The 20,825-nt window shown below is 33.0% G+C and overlaps 1 protein-coding gene across 2 annotated transcripts; it reads right to left on the reverse strand.

Moving 5' to 3' along the window:
• Nucleotides 1-1,475: 1,475 nt before the first annotated feature.
• On the reverse strand, nt 1,476-20,433 carry LOC127718595 (uncharacterized oxidoreductase YtbE-like). 2 transcript variants are annotated; one of them, XM_052224666.1, is made up of 7 exons: nt 20,395-20,433; nt 11,990-12,191; nt 11,237-11,365; nt 7,434-7,541; nt 5,297-5,515; nt 3,873-4,020; nt 1,476-1,787 (listed from the first exon to the last, which is right to left on the reverse strand). In XM_052224666.1, exons 2-7 carry the CDS (start codon nt 12,178-12,180, stop codon nt 1,728-1,730), a joined length of 855 nt encoding a protein of 284 aa, XP_052080626.1. In that variant the 5' UTR covers nt 12,181-12,191; nt 20,395-20,433; the 3' UTR covers nt 1,476-1,727. The 2 variants fall into 2 exon arrangements, with proteins under 2 accessions (XP_052080626.1, XP_052080625.1); XM_052224665.1 differs by having other exon boundaries at nt 20,292-20,426.
• Between the last annotated feature and the right edge of the window lie 392 nt (nt 20,434-20,825).

A 20,825-nucleotide genomic window follows, 5' to 3' on the forward strand; every position in this document is an offset into this window, starting at 1 on the left:
ATGCTGTGTAATTCTAAGGGAAAATGCTTAAAATTTGACTTTTTACGAAATGGGAAGGTTGAAATCATCATGTTTTTAAAAGAATTTGGCCGAAAACTTAAGAAAGCAGGTAAGTTAAAAGTTATTTAACTTTAAAATTCAACCTACAAGGTGTTTCCCTATATGCGAACAAATCATGAACAATATCTTCTTGCATGTGTATTTCTGTTTTGAATCTTGCTATTTTACGATTTTACGTCATTTTATTTGATCTTATATAGCAATTACACAATGGTTACGCTTCCGATTTTTAAACTAAAAAGGCCGAAAGATTTCAGAGTAGACAATGTCCATTTGTACACGGACAGAAGCCTAAAAACATGTACAATTCACCTATATGCGAACAAATTGTTCATTCGACATAGGTATTTGCATATTGGCATTTTTATTAAAAGGGCTTATATAATCCTATTGTAATGGCTGCCGTCATGATAAGGCAAAATGGCCGCTATGCAAATTAGCAAATTACCCCAAATTTTGCCATATGATGAAATATGTGAAATATAAAACTGTAAAAGGTGTTTAAAAGACGGTGCGTGCTTACCATATGTGTTTACTTTGATTCAAAACACATCTCATTTCAAACAACATGGAGTAGAGAGAGCGCCGGTCCAATAAATATAAAATTTAACGCTGATATCATATTAATACAAATGATTAAAATTATGAATGTTTGTGTTACTTTCAAAAGATCTTAAACAATTGCAAAAAGTATTGCAGATGACTGCGGTTATTAATCCGATCGAGGTTCGAAAGTTGTCAATGAATTATATCATGATGGATTTATAGAGTTATTTCTTTGCCTAGTCGTCCAAGACAAAATTAAAATGTGTTATTGTTCTGACATACGTTTGTTTTGTGAACAACTTGAAAATGACAACACACTTGTATTGCTGTATGACGTTAGTTGCATCTCGATGTTTCAAGAACTGTGTAAATGTATTTGATGAATAAGTTCGTATCTTTCTAAATTGAAATGGACATTAGCTACGAATTCGACAAACAATTGTATATATTTTTTTCTTGGTTTTAAACAATTAAGGAGCAGAATAAAGAAATAATATTTCTAAATTTCGCTGATATGTTTATATCTAGGTTTGTGTCTACATATATGTTATGTCGTGTTGTGTGACCGTCAGCAGTCGTCGGAGGTCATCTCGACGGATAATTAGATGGCTTCTGGTAAAAACAAATACGTACGAAATGCTTAAAAATTAAAGCGAGTCCATGCATTGTAAATTGTATCTTTAGACTTTACGTAATTTGGATATTCTTTTCAGTATGTTATTTATAAAATATGAAAGTTTTATCCAACCGATAAACATAAATTTCACAACTAATGTCCCTTTAATCGGCCAATCGGTAAAATTGATGAAGTATTAAAATTTAAACAATTACTTCAATTAATTTCCACTCAGGAAAAGTTTTGAGATTAATCAATAAAAAAATGCAATTTAATGTTATTTTATTGATCTAATCCAACCATAAACAACATTCTTAAAAATAAAGCATGTATTTAAGTTATCCTTAATTGTCAAACACCTATTGAAATTGTGAAATAGTCTCTCACAAACATTGACAAATGAAGAAACTTTTGAATAGTAGTTTATTAACTCTAAATTCAAAATTCCAAATTATACACATTAAACTATATTTTAAACAATATCAGTTTAATAACATCATCTTTTTCAGCCTGTCCAAGGCATTTTACAAGGATTCCAGGTACATGAGTTGTCAGGGAAACTGTTCTGTAAAATAAATTTGAAACAAATAAATTCACACATTTTTTGGTATGGCATGCTTAGGATTTGAACAGGTATATGTTTTGTCTTTGAAACTAAAAAATAATCTTTCTTAAAAACTGGCCTTTAGTTTCAATTAGTCGTTTCAAAATCAAAAGGACCACCTAAATGAAAATAACACCAAGTCAATGGTTGAATTTTCATTGTTACAGACTGTTTTAACTAATCAAAACTATGTAGTGTACGCTTTTAGAAATAGGACCTACACGGCATTAGATTTCGCAACGTCGAATTGTTGTTATTTATATATGAGGTGAGGTTCATGTTCTGTTGATGAATTTAATATGGGTATCTATTTAACAAGTTTTTATTCCTCTTTATACAATTTTTCTTGGTGAATATAGTTACCTTATGTTAAGTACTCGTTAATTTACATGAAACATGCAAACAAAGAGAACAAATCTAAAAGAATCACATAACTCCAAACGAAGATAGACTGGGTTAGACAACGGGGAAAGCGTCTCCCATAGCACGATAATGCACGCATTATTATTGTTTTTGTCTCTAAAAAAGTTATGCTTGAAATCTGTTTCAAATGAATACAAATCGGTCAGAGAGGTATCAATTGGAATACAGGCTGTGTGTTGGGTTCACAATGCTCTTCAACTTCGTATTTTATTTGGTCTTTTTGTATCTTTTGATTCGAGCGTTACTAATGTTTTTTTTGTAGACGAAATGCACGTCTGGTGTATAAAATTTAATCTTGGTATCAATGATGAGTTTATTGATCAATATCAATTCACAAAGTCGACACAGGTGCTGTTGATGAGAAAATCATGAGTTTGAAATTGCAGTCTTCGATATTGTGTTGCTGAGATCAGTGTTGTTAATTCGTAACTTTATAAAAAAAAAAGAACAATGCTGTATTATACCAACATTACATTGTGTGCTTAGCATTTTACATAAAACATTTAACATGTAAACATTTTCTTTCCTTGACTAAACAGATTAATTGGTTGATTGTTGTTGGTTACTATATCAAATGGCAAATATGTCATGCATGTTCAGGACGAGAACAAATTAACAATACATACAATAGGTAGGTCCTGTAATAGAAGCCGTCTGGGATGAAATTCGGGGAAATTTGGACTGTCACTGAAAACTGAGGGTATGATGTATAAGGACACACATATCGCCTTGCAAAAGGCCAACTACGGACCTCACAAAGAGTTGTTTCAAGGGTTCTTAACGTGCACACTCTCTTTATACGAGTCAATCAGATTTAACGTCCCCATTCTGACCGGACATTGCTGCGTACTTGTACATTCCGCACAGCCAAACGGAAATGCCACTTTAGCAAGGTTTTAACTACCGGTCGGAAAATGAGTAAGAGTGACAATATTTCTATTCCCAAGTCATCCTTGGGGGTTGATTAATGAGTGTTTGTGTAATCTTGGTGATGTGCTGGAATATATTCTTAATGGTATATACATTGAAGTATTTTGATAAGAAAAATACAGCATGACAAGATTCTGAAAAGAATGTGCCATTATTTTGTGTAGTTCTCTTTCTTTTTACCACGATACCTTAACTACCCATAATATCGGATTAAAGTTCTTATGTGTATCACATAATTTCAAACTTCAAAAGAGATGCTTCAGTAAAATTAGTTTCCATTGGGCCATTCAATTTATTTTCTAGACAGGGAGAGTGGATGGTTACCTTTTCCAAAGACCCCCGTAAGAAAATTTTCAGGCAAATTTCAATCCCTCAGATGCTTGGCTTTAAACCCCTCAGATGCTTGACTTAAACAATGTTTAAACCCTTCAGATGCGATATTTTTACATATTTAGAAAAGAAAAGACCCCACAGAAACAAATAATAGGTACTCCCGGATATAATATTATGATCCAATCGATACCCCTATGAAATGACTTTTGAAACTCATCAGAAAATACATACACCCCCACCCCCCTTTTCAGATATTAAATGGAATTGTCCATTTTACACTGCACTTATTCATCTTTTTCCAAGAAGTTTGGTTTTTTTTGTGATATAATTACAAGTACATTTATGAACTCATGTACTTACTAAGACAGCCATATCGTCATCCATTATAGCCCAATCAAATACTTCCATGTTTTCATTTATTCGGTTTGGTTTTCCAGATTTTGGTATGGTAATAAATCCATGTTGTATACTCCATCTAATAAGGATTTGTGCTGGTGATTTCTTGTACCTACAAAAAATGGAATCATTTTCTCATTTTTCTTTTTTCATAAAAGAGAGATGCAAAAGATACCAAAGGGACATTCAAACTTATAAGTCAAAATAAGTAAAAAATAAACTAACAATGCCATGGCGAAAAACGAACAAAAGACAAACAGTATAAAACACAACACAGAAAAGAAACACAACGATTCACTAAACAAATCACAGTGTTAAAGTTGTTATGAGCAAACGACATGTACAACTAGCGGATGAGGAACTGCTGAACCTATTTTGTTCTGTTTGGAGTTGATGTGCTTCCCTCATATATATTTTCTTGACTGGTATTCTATATGGAGTCTCAGTTTTAAATTTAGAACATCGGTAAACTACTGTCAGTTCTTACTTACCTTCTTGAGCAGAGCCTTACGTTGTTTTTTTTCTTTCAATCATAGTACTCTCTGTCTTTCCTTCAAATACCTTTCACATCGCGTAAACATTTTTTCAATGTATATGGTGAACTAAAGGTTGCATGACAGCACTATCCGATTCCGTTTAATCTTATTTTCTCTAAGAACATCCTAATCATATCAACCACGAATGTATACTTTGTTGCCCCTAGCCTCTTGCAAAGCAAATTTAAACCCCAATATACAACCGCTTAGAAGTTGCATATATTATAGCTGAGACATTTGCTTAAGTTTAAAAAAGAAGATGTGGTATGATTGCCAATGAGATAACTCTCCACAAGAGACTAAATATCACAGAAATTAACAACTATAGGTAACCGTACGGCCTTCAACAAAGCCCATACCGCATAGTTAGCTATAAAAGGCCCCGAAATGACAAATGTAAAACAATTCAAACGAGAAAGCTAACTGCCTAATTTATGTACAAAATAAAAAACAAATATGTAACACAGCAACAAATGAAAACCACTAAATTACAGGCTCCTAACTTGGGACAGGCACATACAGAAAGTGGCGGGGTTAAACATGTTAAAGGGCGCCCAACCCTTCCCTAACCTTAGACAGTGGTGTAACAGTACAACATAAGAACAAACTATAAAAATCAGTTGAAAAAAGCTGAACTCATCAGATGGATACAAATAGAAATACATCTAAGAAAAACACAGAGTAGACGTGGACCGGTACTTGTACATCCCGACAACAAAAAGACATTAAGTACAGATCTGAGAGTTGCATGCTAGAATATCTTTAAACCACTTTTAATGTTTGTTCATGTCAAATTTATATTTTATTTTACTAATGTTGAAAACTAAATAACAAAATAAAAACAACCCATACTTGTTTGCAATTTTCACAAGCGTAGGATCATCAAATCGTTGTCCTTTAACCAGAGGGGAATATCCCATTACTGTAATTCCCTTCTCTCGACAGTATTTCACTATTTCCGGTTTCTGTTGCCATGTGTGCAGTTCAATCTGGTTCACTGATGGTGTTGGAAGTCCAGCAGATTCTAGACCCTCCAAATGTTGAACCCCAAAGTTAGAAACACCTACTGATCTGTAAATGTAAAAGATAGATAGAATAAGAAAGAAGTTTTCAAATTGCCGACATTGATTTCCATTTCATAACTTTTCACTCATTGGAGAATAGAAAAGTAGGACAAACTTTAGTTCCTGCCTATACAAAACAAGCTGTACAATCATTGTGAAGTGTATGAGATATAAGAATGAACAAAAATTCTTATGTACCTTAAGACTTGCGTTTTCATTTTGTTTTTTTCAAATTTGCATTGAGAGCGAACAGAGTTTGTTCTCCCTTTGCTTCAAATATAAATTCTAGAATTGGACACAAAGTCGGTAATTTGATAATTGAATATTCTATGTTGTCATAATAGTGGGATCCTATGTACGGTGATCGAATTCGCATTTTAAGTTCTGCATTGATATTGTAAGTTAATGGTTTTGAAATCTCCGCCGTTTTTTATAGCATCATAATATAAATATAAATTCAAATATTTCCCCCTCCTTCATATATATATATATACCAAAAAAAGTAATTAAGTTGTAAAATAATTTATCAACAAACCTTATTACATGATCTATGTGAGCACAACGCGTGTTTCCGGCATAACACATGTAACATTCACAAGGTCAAATACTTTGCCATGAATGAGTTTGAAAACTGATTGAATCAAAATTATCAAAAAGATACATTTTGAAGAATGAACCACATTTTATCAATCTAGTTAAAGTATGCTTCCGGTAGGGACATGAGTTAATGCCGTGTACTATGAACTCGAAAACGTAAAAAACATGAAGTATTATGTAAAACTTGCGTAAGGTCCCCTAAAGTCCCTAATAAAATTGAGAATGGAAATGGGGAATGTGTCAAAGAGACAACAACCCGACCATAGAACAGACAACAACAGAAGGTCACCAACAGGTCTTCAATGCAGCGAGGTATTCCCGCACCCGGAGGCGTCCTTCAGCTGGCCCCTAAACAAATATATATACTAGTGATAATGAACGCCATACTAAACTCCAAATTGTACACAAGAAACTAAAGTTAAAAATAATACAAGACTAACAAAGGCTATAGGCTCCTGACTTGGGACAGGCGCAAAAATGCGGCGGGGTTAAACATGTTTATGAGATCTCAACCCTCCCCCTATACCTCTAGCAAATGTAGAAAAGTAAACGCATAACAATACGCACATTAACATTCAGTTCAAGAGAAGTCCGAGTCTGATGTCAGAAGATGTAACCAAAGAAAATAAACAAAATGACAATAATACATAAATAACAACAGACTACTAGCAGTTAACTGACATGCCAGCTCCAGACTTCAATTAAACTGATTGAAAGATTATGTCTTCATCATATGAATATCAGGCACAATCCTTCCCGTTAGGGGTTTAGTATCATACCATCATAACATATATGAGAAGAACATAACCCGTGTCATGCCAACAACTGGTTTTTAAATAAATAAATAGTATTAAAATGATATTCGTAACGTACTTTAACTCCCGATAAAATATATGTTCTGGTATTAAAGCTTTTATATATCATAAAAAAATATGCGCAGGCGTTAATCTTATCTAATATATCCATGTTACATGTCAACGTAGCGTCAGAAAACTTGCTGCCCTTGTTCAACGTGCATTCGTTCTCTAGTAGCAGTCGACATTTCTATCCTTAGTCCTGGTCGACCAACTTAGCTGAACCTACCTATTTAATTTGCAAAACTTGCCTAAGAATAATATGAAAAAAATGGGTTTGCTCGTATGAACTTCCTATCATTTACGTGGAACTGACGATTTCACGTATTCTTGTCTCGTTTTTCATCTATTCCAATTTAGTATCTTCATTATTACTGCCTCATGTTGTAATAATAAAATTTAGAAAATTAAAACGATATCGTCAAAATTAATTCTGTGTCACGAGTTGCTATAGCCATTTATGATATCCGTTACCTGACAAGGCCTTTCTGTTTCAACTCCAACATAGCTTTGTATGTTTCCACAACTTGACCACTACTTGGCGAATGTATCAGATACAGATCTACGTACTGTAAATCAAGCCTTTAGAATAAAACATATTCAGAATTTAGATCTAGGTTAAAGGACATAACCCCTAAAAATCAATGGAACGTTTACATCGGCCATTTTCCTAAATATGTTCTAAGCTTTGAAGTAGCAGAGATCACAATTCTGTTTCACATGAACGCATAAAAACATTGATAAAACAGGTGAGTACTAACGCATTGCTCGTTTAAATTGTAAACTTTCTTAGTTAAGGTACATCTTTTAATCAAAATATCTTTGTTAAACAATTATAATAAAAAAAAACATACGGTTATTTGAAACAAAGACTGATTATCTGAGATCACCTTTGGTTCATGGCGGAGTTCGTGTTGCTTAGTCTGTACTTTTTCTATATTGTGGTTTGTAGACTGTGTTTTTCTTTGTCATGTCATTGTCAGTTTGTCTTTGACTTATGAGTTTTAATAACTCTTTGGTACCTTTTACCTTTAATTTCTTTAATTAATATATAAACCATTTTTTGCAGTTCTACCCCGTTAAGCTTACCAATATGAAATAAGGAGATATGAATTGTGGCAATGAGGCAATCATCCAACAGAGTATAAACAAAGCGGACTAGAACGTATAGGTCATCGTACGGCCTTCAATAATAAGAAAAAGCCATACCATATAGTCAGCTATAAAAGGCCCAGAAATCATTAATTTAAAGCTATTTAAACAAAACAAAACCAACGGCCTCATTTTTGATATTTCAAGAAACATATATTCCATAAAAAAGCTTATTGAAGTTCATATACGTTTTAAAACATTCTTGCATGAAGCTCATTTCAAAAGCATTGCTTAGATAAGTGACAAACTTACATGTGGTGTTTTGGTTGTTTTGGGGTTTTTTTGCCATGGCATTGTCAGTTTGTTTTCGACTCACGAGTTTGCACATCCCGTTGGTATCTAGCGCCTCTCTTTTTCAAGCTTTACAGTAAATGAATATTTAAGAGTGTTAGTTTTGTATATCAGTGTCAATCGTGAAAAAAATAACTGCTCTTACATGTTAGACTGTTATATGTAAATCTACTATTCCATGCAATCTACGAATAATGTGTTTACATGAATATTAGACAAAAATAATCTACATGATCTATGTACATGTAAAGCTATCTGTAAAAATCTAGAATTGAATAGGTGCGAAAACTTACTAGGGATTTGTTTGGCTGTGTGGAAGTATGAATACAGAATCATATACGGTCATATATTCTAGTGAGTGCATTAACTAAGATGCACGTAAGGAAAGTTTCATGATCTTTACAAATAACTTTGCTCATTGACCTCCTTGTGTGATTTTACATGTACGTGCGGTCTGATTATGTATTCATATATATGAGCCAGTCCATGCTAAAAGGTACAAAAAGTCCTTTGATAAACTTTACAGGAAACGTTGTTGAAGTTCGTTAAAATATTTTTGATAAACGATTTTATCCGACAAAATTGATATTAATGTAAACATTCATAAAATTGTTAATTCTGTCACGAATTTGTCAATTAAAACGGAAAAATACGTAGAAATATCTGAATTTTTGTACTTGAGCAAGTGTAAAATCATTTGTGACCCGGAACAATGCTATACTGAGCAGATACTTAACCATTTTCGACACTATAGAGACAAAAGGTCAACCATTTTCATCATATCTACCCATGTTTACAGAAAGGAAGACAACATTTAAATGAAAGGGAAAATGCAAAAATTATGTCATCTTGTGATTTAGAAAATGAAATTTAAGTTTAGTTATGTTATCTAATATTATATAAGTTAACCGTCCTTGCAAGGGATTCGAACTGTTGCCCCCTTTGATTGCATTTACATCTGCACTGTAAGCAACAGCCTTAACCCCACTGCCACCGGAGTGAACATCACCAAATGGCAAGTAAAGACATTTAAACTATACATGGAAAATGATTGAAATATATGAAATAATTTAGCAAAATCTTTATAAAACAAGAGGGTCAGCACTGGAAGGTGTGTATAGCTTACAGCTTAAGGGTATGGTGAAAGTAACTGTGTTTTATAGATCACAAGTTTGCTACCCCTTATTATGCGCACTTTTTTTTTATTTCGTATTTTTTTCGTTTTTGTACCTTTTTGCATCGACTGGCTCATATTATAACTTGAAATGACTGACATACAATTTAAAACTCTGGCGCACGATAAAGCCTTCTTCAACCCGAAAAAATATATTATATTACTGCCATAGTCCTGATCTGGTGCGGATTTTAGAAGAAAATAAAAGATGAATGTGTCTGAGGACACGAATGCCCCCGCTCAAGCTTTGCATGTTTCCAAGTTAAAAGGGGGCATACTTCTAGAACGGTAAGTGACTCGCTGCCCTAATTCGAACTCTGTATGCGTTTTGAGATTCTAAACATTGTGTATGAGTTTCATAAAATTGGATAAGGGAAAACATAAGTTAAAGTGCGGGAACGAAAACATTTCAATTTCCATGAGATAAAGAGACATAACGTTAGAAAGGTAAGTGACTCACTGCCCGAATTCGAACTATATCTGTGAGTTATGGTTCTTAAATTACGGAGGCTCATTTAGGACCTACCAAAAATATAATTCCATTTCTATCACGAACTTAACTCGTTATCACGAATTGTAGAATTCGCTATCACAGATTAAATTCGTTATCATGAATTTATTGAATTAGTTATAACAGATTTTGTAATTCGTAATAACGGATTAAATTCGTTATCACATTTTTTTGTAATTTGTGATCAGAATTTTTGTTTTGTAATTCGTAGTTACTAATCTAATTCGTTATCACAGAGTATTATCGTGAATGATAACGGCTTTAAAATCGTTATAACAAATTGTATAAATCGTGATAATGGATTAAATTCATTATGACTATTTCTACGAATTAGTCATAATTTAATCCGAAATAACTATTTATAAAATTCATTATTACGATTTAAATCCGTTATCATGAATTACCAAAAAAATGTGATAACTTATTCTACAAATTCGTAATAACGATTTCAATCCGTTATAACGATTAATACAATTCGTTATCACTATTTATAATATTCGTTATTACGATTCAAATCCGTTATCTCGAACTACAAAATTGTGATCACGAAAACTGTCATAACTAATTCCGGAAATTCGAAATCACGAATTTAATCTGTTAAAACGAATTCTTCAATTCGTGATATCGAATTCAAATATATATTTTGGGGAGGTCCTTCCTTATTCGTTGTGTATGAGTTTCATAAAATATGGATGAGGAAAACTTAAGTTAAAAGTCCGGAAAAGAAAATGGGAGGGAAGGGCGGGTGGATTGAAGGACGGATAGACAAACGATCAAGGGTAACACTTAAAATGCCTCTATTGTCAACGAGTTAAACTGGTTGATTTTTTATTGTTTCTGTTATCTGTAAATATGCACAACACTGATCAGGGCGATTTAGAGCTAGACATGCTTGCTTGCCGCGCATGTATTGTATGACACCTGTCTATTGTTAAAGATTTCGTGTTTTGTTGGCATGTTTTGTAAGGTTGCTGTTTCACTGACGTATAACCCAGATCTCCTTTTATTCATACTTGCAAATTTTGAAATTCGATGTATAAATGATGATAGGTATACATGTATAATAGATTTGTGTTTCTCCTACTTGAATAATGTTGGCTTCCAAAACCCATAAGAACAATATACAACTTTAAGTAATGAATATCTTACATTTTTAAGCTACGGTTAAATATTTTCTTACACCGACTGAATCCATTATCCCATAACTTGGTCACAACGAATATATCTTCTCGATTTAATCCGGATTTCTTTATACCCATTCCGACATCGGTTTCATTTCTAAAATGCAATACAAATTAAAATGCGTACTGTACAAATGATTCCGTAAAACAAATGAGGGTCTTGATGGCGGGTCTCTCGTTATCTTATTCTTCATTTTAAAAGGACCTTTTTTTATCTATTCTTATCTATTTTGTCCATTTATGTATATTCTTTATATTCCAGCTACCCATTATTCTTTATTCTTTTTGTTTTCCCTTTTTTTCTCTTTCTTTATTTTTTATCTGCACGTTTTGCCAATTAATCTTATTTCTGTGAACCCCATCCAGACCCTCATAAATCACTCTCGACGTTGATTTATGAATGATGGTGACTGTAAGTGTTATGCTTTCTCTTTTCACGGTCCCCGTATCCACCCCATGTTAACCCGAAGCTTTAAAGATATTAAATACTCATAAATATAAATAGGGGGGAAGGGGGGGGGGGGGGGGGGGGAGTTCTTCGAGAGGCTAAACTTTGGGGTTTTTAATTTCAGTTTTTACTTATGTTTCTATAGATTAAATGAAACAAATTGTTTTTCTAGTTGTCTAGAATTGTTTTGTTTAAATATATCCCTAACATGGAGATAAATGGGTGGTGCCAAATATTAAGGAAATCATCAATGAATAATGATTATATACCAACCCATAAAATTCTGCGGTATCTATTAGTTGATATCCTTTTGATAAGGCGTACTCGACTGCTTTTTCTGCCACTCCTCCGCTCCCGGAAGATGCTTCATACATACCAAGACCAAACATTGGCATACATACTCCATCGTTTAAAGTCAATCTAGAGGTGATGTCTGTTGCTATAGATACCATTCTTTTCGTCATAATAAATTATCCTAAAATTCAACATAAAACACAACCATTTAAAAAAATGAATATCAGTTACTTAAGTTAGCGTAATATTTCCAACAGAACGTACCGCAAAATTTATTGTGTAGATTAGAGTAAACGTAATATTTCCAACAGAATGTAGAAAAAAGTTGGTTCGTGAGCAATGTTTATAGATTATCGGGTTTTCTACACATTGGTATTTATGATATTTGTACACAGAAACCCCGATAGATATAGGAAGATGTGGTATGGGTGTCAATGAGACAACTCTCCATCCAAGTTACAATTTACAAAAGTAAACCATTATAGGTCAAGGTACGGCCTTCAACACGGAGCATTGGCTCACACCGAACAGCAAGCTATAAAGGGCCCCAAAACATTACTAGTGTAAAACCATTCAAACGGAAAAACCAACGGTCTAATCTATACAAAAACGAGAAACGAGAAACACGTATGAACTACATAAACAGACGACAACTACTGTAATCAGATAATCTGTTTATCGTGCTATTTCTGGTCTCTTATTTCCTTCCTTAGACAGTAATGTTATACACTTGACAAAAGCTTTTCTTTACAACAACAAAAATCAAAATTCGCCTTGTTGACTATTAATACTTATCCCAATAATGATCTTAAAATCATCTCAACTTGTAATAATTGAGAAACACTGTATAACAAGTGGTCTTATATTGCAAACAAAAAAATCTGCAACATTATCTCAGATCTTCAAAATGATAACTTGCAATGAAGGTGACACAAACACAAAGAAGCAAACAACTTACGTTCACTTCAATCGGCAAAACACAACAAATTCCACTACTTTAGATTATGGAAAGCCTCAGCTGTCATATATTAGAGATTTACAAAACGTTATGCTGAAGCTTAAAATGTAAAGTTAAGACAGCGTGATGTTGAATTGAGTCACCAAAATGCTAACTCTAAATTACAATATGCAAAGTTGAATTTGCACAATGTTGACTTGCAATGACAAGTGCTTTAGTCGTGATAGTATAATGATAAGTCACGATGTTGTGATGATATGCCAAACACACGTGACGTTGGGTTTAAAGTACATGATGTGAAGTTGACGTTGCATGATGTTAGCTTGCAGATTGATACTGCTCAGTCATCCACATCGACAGCTATGATAACAAATAAAATGAATAGCTAAAATGTATGATGCTGACTTGTTATTAATAAATGTCGAGCTGAGATAGTATGATGTTATATCATTGTGATATTACGATTGGTGTATCATGCAATCTGTTGATTTAAAACACCATGATGCACAGTTGAAAGTATATGATGTTAAGTTAAGATAACACTATGCTACACCACTATATTGAAACGAAATGTTTACCATACAATTTGTTGACTTAAAACAACACGATGCAACGTGTTGAGCTAAGATGCTCACTTGAAATTACAGGACGTACAGTTGAAATTTTGTAATGCTAAGCTACGATAGCATGATATTATATCATTATAATGTCACAGTAGGCTTATTATACAATTTGCTCATTTAAAACTACACAACGTACAGTTGAAAGTACGTGATGTTAAGCTAAGATAGCACGTTGTTATATCATTATAATGTCACGATAGGCTTACCACACGATATGCTCGTTTAGAACTACACGAAGTACAGTTGAAAGTACGTGATGTTGAGCTATGATAGCAATATCTTATATCATAATAATATCACGATAGGCTTGCCATACAATATGCTCATTTAAAACTACACGACGCACAGTTGAAAGTGCGTGTTGTTGAGCTAAGATAGCACGATGTTATATCATTATAATGTCACGATAGGCATATTATACAATTTGCTCATCTAAAATTACACCACGTACAGCTGAAAGTACGTGTTGTTAAGCTAAGATAGCACGTTGTTATATCATTAGAATGTCACGATGGGCTTACCACACGATATGCTCATTTAAAACTACATAATTTTCGGTTGAAACTAGGTGATGTTAAGCTCAGATAGCATGTTGTTATATCATGTGAATGTCACGATAGGCTTACCATACAATATGCTCATTTAAAACTACACAACGTACAGTTGAAAGTATGTGATGTTGAGCTATGATAGCACGATGTTATATCATAATAATATCACGATAGGCTTGCCATACAATATGCTCATTCAAAACTACACGACGTACAGTTGAAAGTACGTGTTGTTGAGCTAAGATAGCACGATGTTATATCATTATGACGTCACGAGAGGCTTATCATACAATGTGTTGACTTGAAACTACTCGATGTAAATTTGAAGTAGTTTGGTCTTGACTTGAAACAGTAAAATGTTAAGTTATAAAAACAGAACGTAAAGTCAACATAAAAACATGATAGGATGACATATACTTGTGCAGAATTGAAGATTTTTGGTGTTGACTTTGAATATAGAACAAATATTAGATCGTTTTATGTTAAATTGAAAAACAATACTGATGCGTAAAACATTACAGAATTACGTGAATTGAAACTGCAATTCTATGGAAAAGAATGAGGGACAAATCCCAAGGATTTTTTCTTCTTCATTTGCAAGTTCGGAGGCAAAATGATTCATAAAGCAAAAGAATTACCCATCGCTATATATTACACTTGAATATAGTTTTGCCGTATATTTTACATGTTTTGTTTGGATTTTTTTTTATGATTAAAAACCAGACTTTTTTTATGAACAATATTTAAGAAAATATTTATCTAATATTGTGCTTATAAGACTTATGACTGTGAGGGTCAAATTTTACTCATATAAAATCACATCTATGTAAGAGTTAGCGGAGAATTTGTATTTACCACTCCCGTTTTCCACGAAATAGAAAATAAGAATCTTGAGTCTTAATCTTAAAAAACAAAGATCAATTGATATGACAAATAATACGATTAGCGTAGGACTGAGAGGGTCAAAGCTATATCAGAATGTGACCCCCACCCCCGGTCTTGTTATAGGTATCTGAAAATTTGAATTTTCTTTTCCACGAAATAAAGCAAAAAGAATTCATAGGTGGAAGAATCCTACTGCATGGGGCCAACCCAAACATAAAGTATGGTAGATTCTGTTGTATACTTTTCGCTCATACATGAAGTCTATATGAAACCTAATGAAATTTGACCTAGAGCCTCCAGTCTAAATCGTCAACTTTCCAAAAAAAAAATACATCATTTACAGCAGTGCCAACCATTTTTCCAGCACCAAGTAAGATAGTGCCCAGGTTTATGTATATATCCACTAGGAGAATATTTTATTTTTATTAAATTGGTAAAGTCATTAATGGACAATGACCCCTATAACTTATAATAAGAAGCCAATTAATGATTTCCGTCACTTATTTTCTTGTCCATAGTGATTTTCTTGGTTCTTTGCAGCTTCTCTCTATCTATAAGTGTTTTCAAAGAAAAAAAAATCAAAAATCTGTAAAAATTGTTAAAGTCCATGAATTATTTTGGTATTGCTTTGATTAATTTGTAGATATGTTTTTTTTATGTCAACAGTTTCTCTCTCTCTCTCTCTCTCTCTCTCTCTCTCTCTCTCTCTCTCTCTCTCTCATAGTTTTCATAAGTGTGGTCTAAATTAAAATCGGTAGATTTTTTTTAATTATTTGCCAAAATGTAGTTTATTCTTTTTTGAAAAACATAATAAAAAGTTTGGGCCACAGAGCATTTTGCAAGCTACAGGTTATGCAGTATTGTCAGATTTTGTATAAACTATACATGGAAAACTCAGTGTTAGAAAATAAAAATAAAAACTGGGATCACGAGACTCGTTTTCTGTCTACAAAACAAAATAGATAAAGTCCCTACACATTCCATCATTAGAGACGAAATATGCCAAAGGGATTTCAAACTCATAAGTCGAAAACAGATTGACAATGCCATAGCAAAAAAATAAAAAAAATAAAAAAAACGACAAAAAATAAAGTTATCCGAGTTATCTCCCCTATATGGAAAAGTTGAAAACATATGCAAAAAACGTTCTGTATTCAAAAACAAATAGTCGTTTTAATCAGATAAATCTCATAATTTTCTTCATCAAGATGAAAAGTACTATATATGAATAACATTCCTCTCTCAAAATAGTTAAATTTTTTTCGATCTACACCGATTGTGTTGAGCTATATGAGAATCTAAGGGAGCTACCATGTGATTTTTATGGAGGGAGGGGGGGGGGGGGGACTAGGACGAAAAAATTTGTTCTGCCTTTTTTGAGTTGTAATCTCTGTCCTGCCTTTTTATTTTTCACTCTATTCGGTCCTGCATTTTTTTTTTATTAGTTTATTCTGACTTTTTTTTACATAAATTGTCATCTTGCCTTTTTTTTTTGCCAAGTTGCTCATCCTGCCTTTTTTTTACTCAAAACTCCTGTCCTGCCTTTTTTTCAAATTTCATTCTAGCCCCCCAATAAAAATCAAATGGTAGCTCCCTAAGATAAAACGAAATAAACGAGAGAAAAAAGATCAAAAGCCAAACAACAGTATATTAAGCGCAACATGTAGAAAATCAAAAACTGAGCAATACGAAACCCTCAAAAAAGGGGTGATCTCAGGTGCTCCAGAAGAGTAAGCAGATCCTGTTTCATATGTGGCACCCGTCACTTGGCGATTTTGCAAATAAAGAAGGAATGTGTTATAATTTACGAGGAACTCCCAAAAAACATGAACTACTGGGTGTCAAATCGATGAACGTGCTTAAAATATGCTCCTTTTCATAAAAAAGAATTGATGAAAATGTATTTGTATTTAGTGTACAGTGGCAAATATTACATGCATATAAGGACGAGAATATGTAAGTGTAATAATATGAATATGAATAAATCTTGGCTCTGTACAAGACATATTTTGCTTGCTTAGCCGAATTTTTAACAAACTAGTTGACAAACCGACTCTGACAATCTATGGAAATCCAAATAGCTTATGTTTTGATTAAGTCCAGATTTTTTGGTTTTATTTCGGGGAAAAGGGTGCGTTTTACGTACAGTGGCAAATATCACATGCATATCAGGACGAGAACATGTAAGTGTGATATGAATATGAATAAACCCTGCTATGTTACAAGACATACTTTACTTGCCTAGCCGAATTTTCAACGAACTAGTCGACAAACTGTCTCTGACATTCTATGGAAATCGTAATCGCATCGCTTTTGATTAAGTCCAGATTCTTTTGTTTTATTTCGGGGAAAAGGGGTGCGTTTTACGTACAGTGGCAAATATCACATGCATATCAGGACGAGAACATGTAATTGTGATATTAATATGAATAAACCCTGCTTTGTTCCAAGACATACTTTACTTGCCTAGCCGAATTTTTAACGAACTAGTCGACAAACTGTCTCTGACATTCTATGGAAATCGTAATCGCATCCCTTTTGATTCAGTCCAGATTCTTTTGTTTTATTTCATGGAAAAGAAAATTCTAATTTTCAGATACCTCTAACAAGACCGGGGGTGGGGGTCACATTCTGATATAGCTTTGACCCTCTCAGTCCTATGCTAATCATATTATTTGTCATATCAGTTGATATTTGATTTTTAAGTTTAAGACTCCAGATTCTTATTTTCTATTTCGTGGAAAACGGGAGTGGTAAATACAAATTCTCCGCTAACTCTTACATAGATGTGATTTTATATGAGTAAAATTTGACCCTCACAGTCATAAGTCTTATAAGCACAATATTATGTTGTATATATTAATACACAACATAGATAAATAGTTTCTTAAATATTGTTCATAAAAAAAGTCTGGTTTTTAATCATAAAAAAAAAATCCAAACAAAACATGTAAAATATACGGCAAAACTATATTCAAGTGTAATATATAGCGATGGGTAATTCTTTTGCTTAATGAATCATTTTGCCTCCGAACTTGCAAATGAAGAAGAAAAAATCCTTGGGATTTGTCCCTCATTCTTTTCCATAGAATTGCAGTTTCATTTCACATAATTCTGTAATGTTTTACGCATCATTATTGTCTTTCAATTTAACAAAAAACGATCTAATATTTGTACTATATTCGAAGTCAACACCAAAAATCTTCAATTCTGCACAAGTATATGTCATCCTATCATTGTTTTATGTTGACTTTACGTTCTGTTTTTATAACTTAACATTTTACTGTTTCAAGTCAAGACCAAACTACTTCAAATCTAAATCGTGTAGTTTCAAGTCAACACATTGTATGATAAGCCTCTCGTGACGTCATAATGATATAACATCGTGCTATCTTAGCTCAACAACACGTACTTTCAACTGTACGTCGTGTAGTTTTGAATGAGCATATTGTATGGCAAGCCTATCGTGATATTATTATGATATAAGATATTGCTTTCATAGCTCAACATCACGTACTTTCAACTGTACGTCGTGTAGTTCTAAACGAGCATATCGTGTGGTAAGCCTATCGTGACATTCTAATGATATAACAACGTGCTATCTTAGCTTAACATCACGTACTTTCAACTGTACGTTGTGTAGTTTTAAATGAGCAAATTGTATAATAAGCCTACTGTGACATTATAATGATATAACATCGTGCTATCGTAGCTTAGCATTACAAAATTTCAACTGTACGTCCTGTAATTTCAAGTGAGCATCTTAGCTCAACACGTTGCATCGTGTTGTTTTAAGTCAACAAATTGTATGGTAAACATTTCGTTTCAATATAGTGGTGTAGCATAGTGTTATCTTAACTTAACATCATATACTTTCAACTGTGCATCATGGTGTTTTAAATCAACAGATTGCATGATACACCAATCGTAATATCACAATGATATAACATCGTACTATCTCAGCTCGACATCTATTAATAACAAGTCAGCACCATACATTTTAGCTATTCATTTTATTTGTTATCATAGCTGTCGATGTGGATGACTGAGCAGTATCAATCTGCAAGCTAACATCATGCAACGTCAACTTCACATCATGTACTTTAAACCCAACGTTACGTGTGTTTGGCATATCATCACAACATCGTGACTTATCATTATACTATCACGACTAAAGCACTTGTCGTTGCAGGTCAACATTGCGCAAATTCAACTTTGCATATTGTAATTTAGAGTTAGTATTTTGGTGACTCAATTCAACATCACGCTGTCTTCACTTTACATTTTAAGCTTCAGCATAACGTTTTGTAAATCTCTAATATATGACAGCTGAGGCTTTCCATATTAGATTGTTCAAGGTGTGCCGAATGACTTAAAAACTTTACCAGCAAATGACACAAAACAAAGAAACACGAAACTTAATTTTCGCCTCAATCGGCAAATATCGGCTAAATCTAGCTAGATTGATAGATTTTCCGATGTGTTACCTTGGTTCTCAATTATTTACATACTATATTACATACACTATATATTCAATTAAGTTTGTATGAGCCTGCTCTGCAGTGATGTTCTAGATGCTGCATGGTAACTTATCGTTTTTTTTTTATTTTGGAATAATACAATGTTTTCAATTTTTTCAACTCCAGGCATCAATTCCAAGGACATGAGATGTGTATCTTTAATTACAGACATTTTTTTCCGTTGAACATATTTTTTTTATAATTATACTAGTACATGTATATGTCTGTTCACACATCGATGTCATTTAATGCAATTGGATATCCTGCATTTATAACAAGCTTTTAAATAACACTTAAGACCCCTCCTAAATTAATGCAGCCTATAATTTGCATTAACCATAATCTCTTGGTGTAAATACTAAATAAGATACATATAAGATCATACAATTGGGCTAGTCCAAATAGTTATGACGTCTTGAAAGGCTATTATATTTTTTTTCTTTGACGCCTTACATCGTCGATGTAAGGCGTCAAAGAAAAAAATATAATAGCCATTCAAGACGTCATAATTATTTGGACTAATAATTGGGCTAATGCCCTGTACCAAACACTTGATATATACGGTCAGAGACAAACACATCTGCATATAATGTATGTTGTTTTGAGAAAAAAAATGCCAAAATTAATTGCAGGGCTTAAAAAAAGTCAAATTTGGGTGTGTAATTGCTTTGTTCTAGATTTTCACATTAATAGTCATGATAGTGGAACCTTTAAAATGCTAGACACGTATACACAACACTATACCGTGGAAGTTGTTTTTCATGTCAATGGCGATTCTTCCCAAACAGAGGTTTCTTATTTCCTGAACAAACAAGCATTATTATTTAAGCGTAGCGTGTTATCTCACCCTGTAGTATGAATTGGTTTGTTTACTTTCTACTTTCACTTTCACTTTACGAAATTACTCCCCTTGGGTAAACCTAACTACCAAAATTGAATACCACCTAATATTAAATAAAAAGAACGTTTATAAATTACAATTCGATTAATTTAGTGTTTTAATTGCATGATGATTACAGTAAAATGCATTTACAACCGGACCTTTAGTCTGATTTCTTTTTATTGCGTATTTGTATTTTCGAAAAAAATGATCTGATATAACATTGTATTATTTAAACATGTCATCCAAAACTGAAAAAAAAAATATTAATGAGTTAACTTTAAAAGTTTGTATTTTTAGTTCTTCAGACCGTAAGATTCTCAAAAATACAACTAGCACTCACGCTAAATTCAGTCTCTTACCCCTGCATGTCAATATCACTCTTGCAATGGTGTTTA

This window comes from Mytilus californianus, unplaced genomic scaffold (assembly GCF_021869535.1).
Source record: "Mytilus californianus isolate M0D057914Y unplaced genomic scaffold, xbMytCali1.0.p SCAF_10, whole genome shotgun sequence".
NCBI classification, from domain to species: domain Eukaryota; kingdom Metazoa; phylum Mollusca; class Bivalvia; order Mytilida; family Mytilidae; genus Mytilus; species Mytilus californianus.

What these genes read in the sequence shown, in the direction of transcription:
- LOC127718595 (XM_052224666.1), bottom strand. Translation starts at nt 12,180, where the DNA reads ATGACGAAAAGAATGGTATCTATAGCAACAGACATCACCTCTAGATTG. An exon ending in GATACCGCAGAATTTTATGG is followed by an intron (nt 11,366 to 11,989) that starts GTTGGTATATAA and finishes ATTGCATTTTAG; the next exon opens with AAATGAAACCGATGTCGGAA. An exon ending in ATGACGATATGGCTGTCTTA is followed by an intron (nt 1,788 to 3,872) that starts GTAAGTACATGA and finishes TTTATTTTACAG; the next exon opens with AACAGTTTCCCTGACAACTC.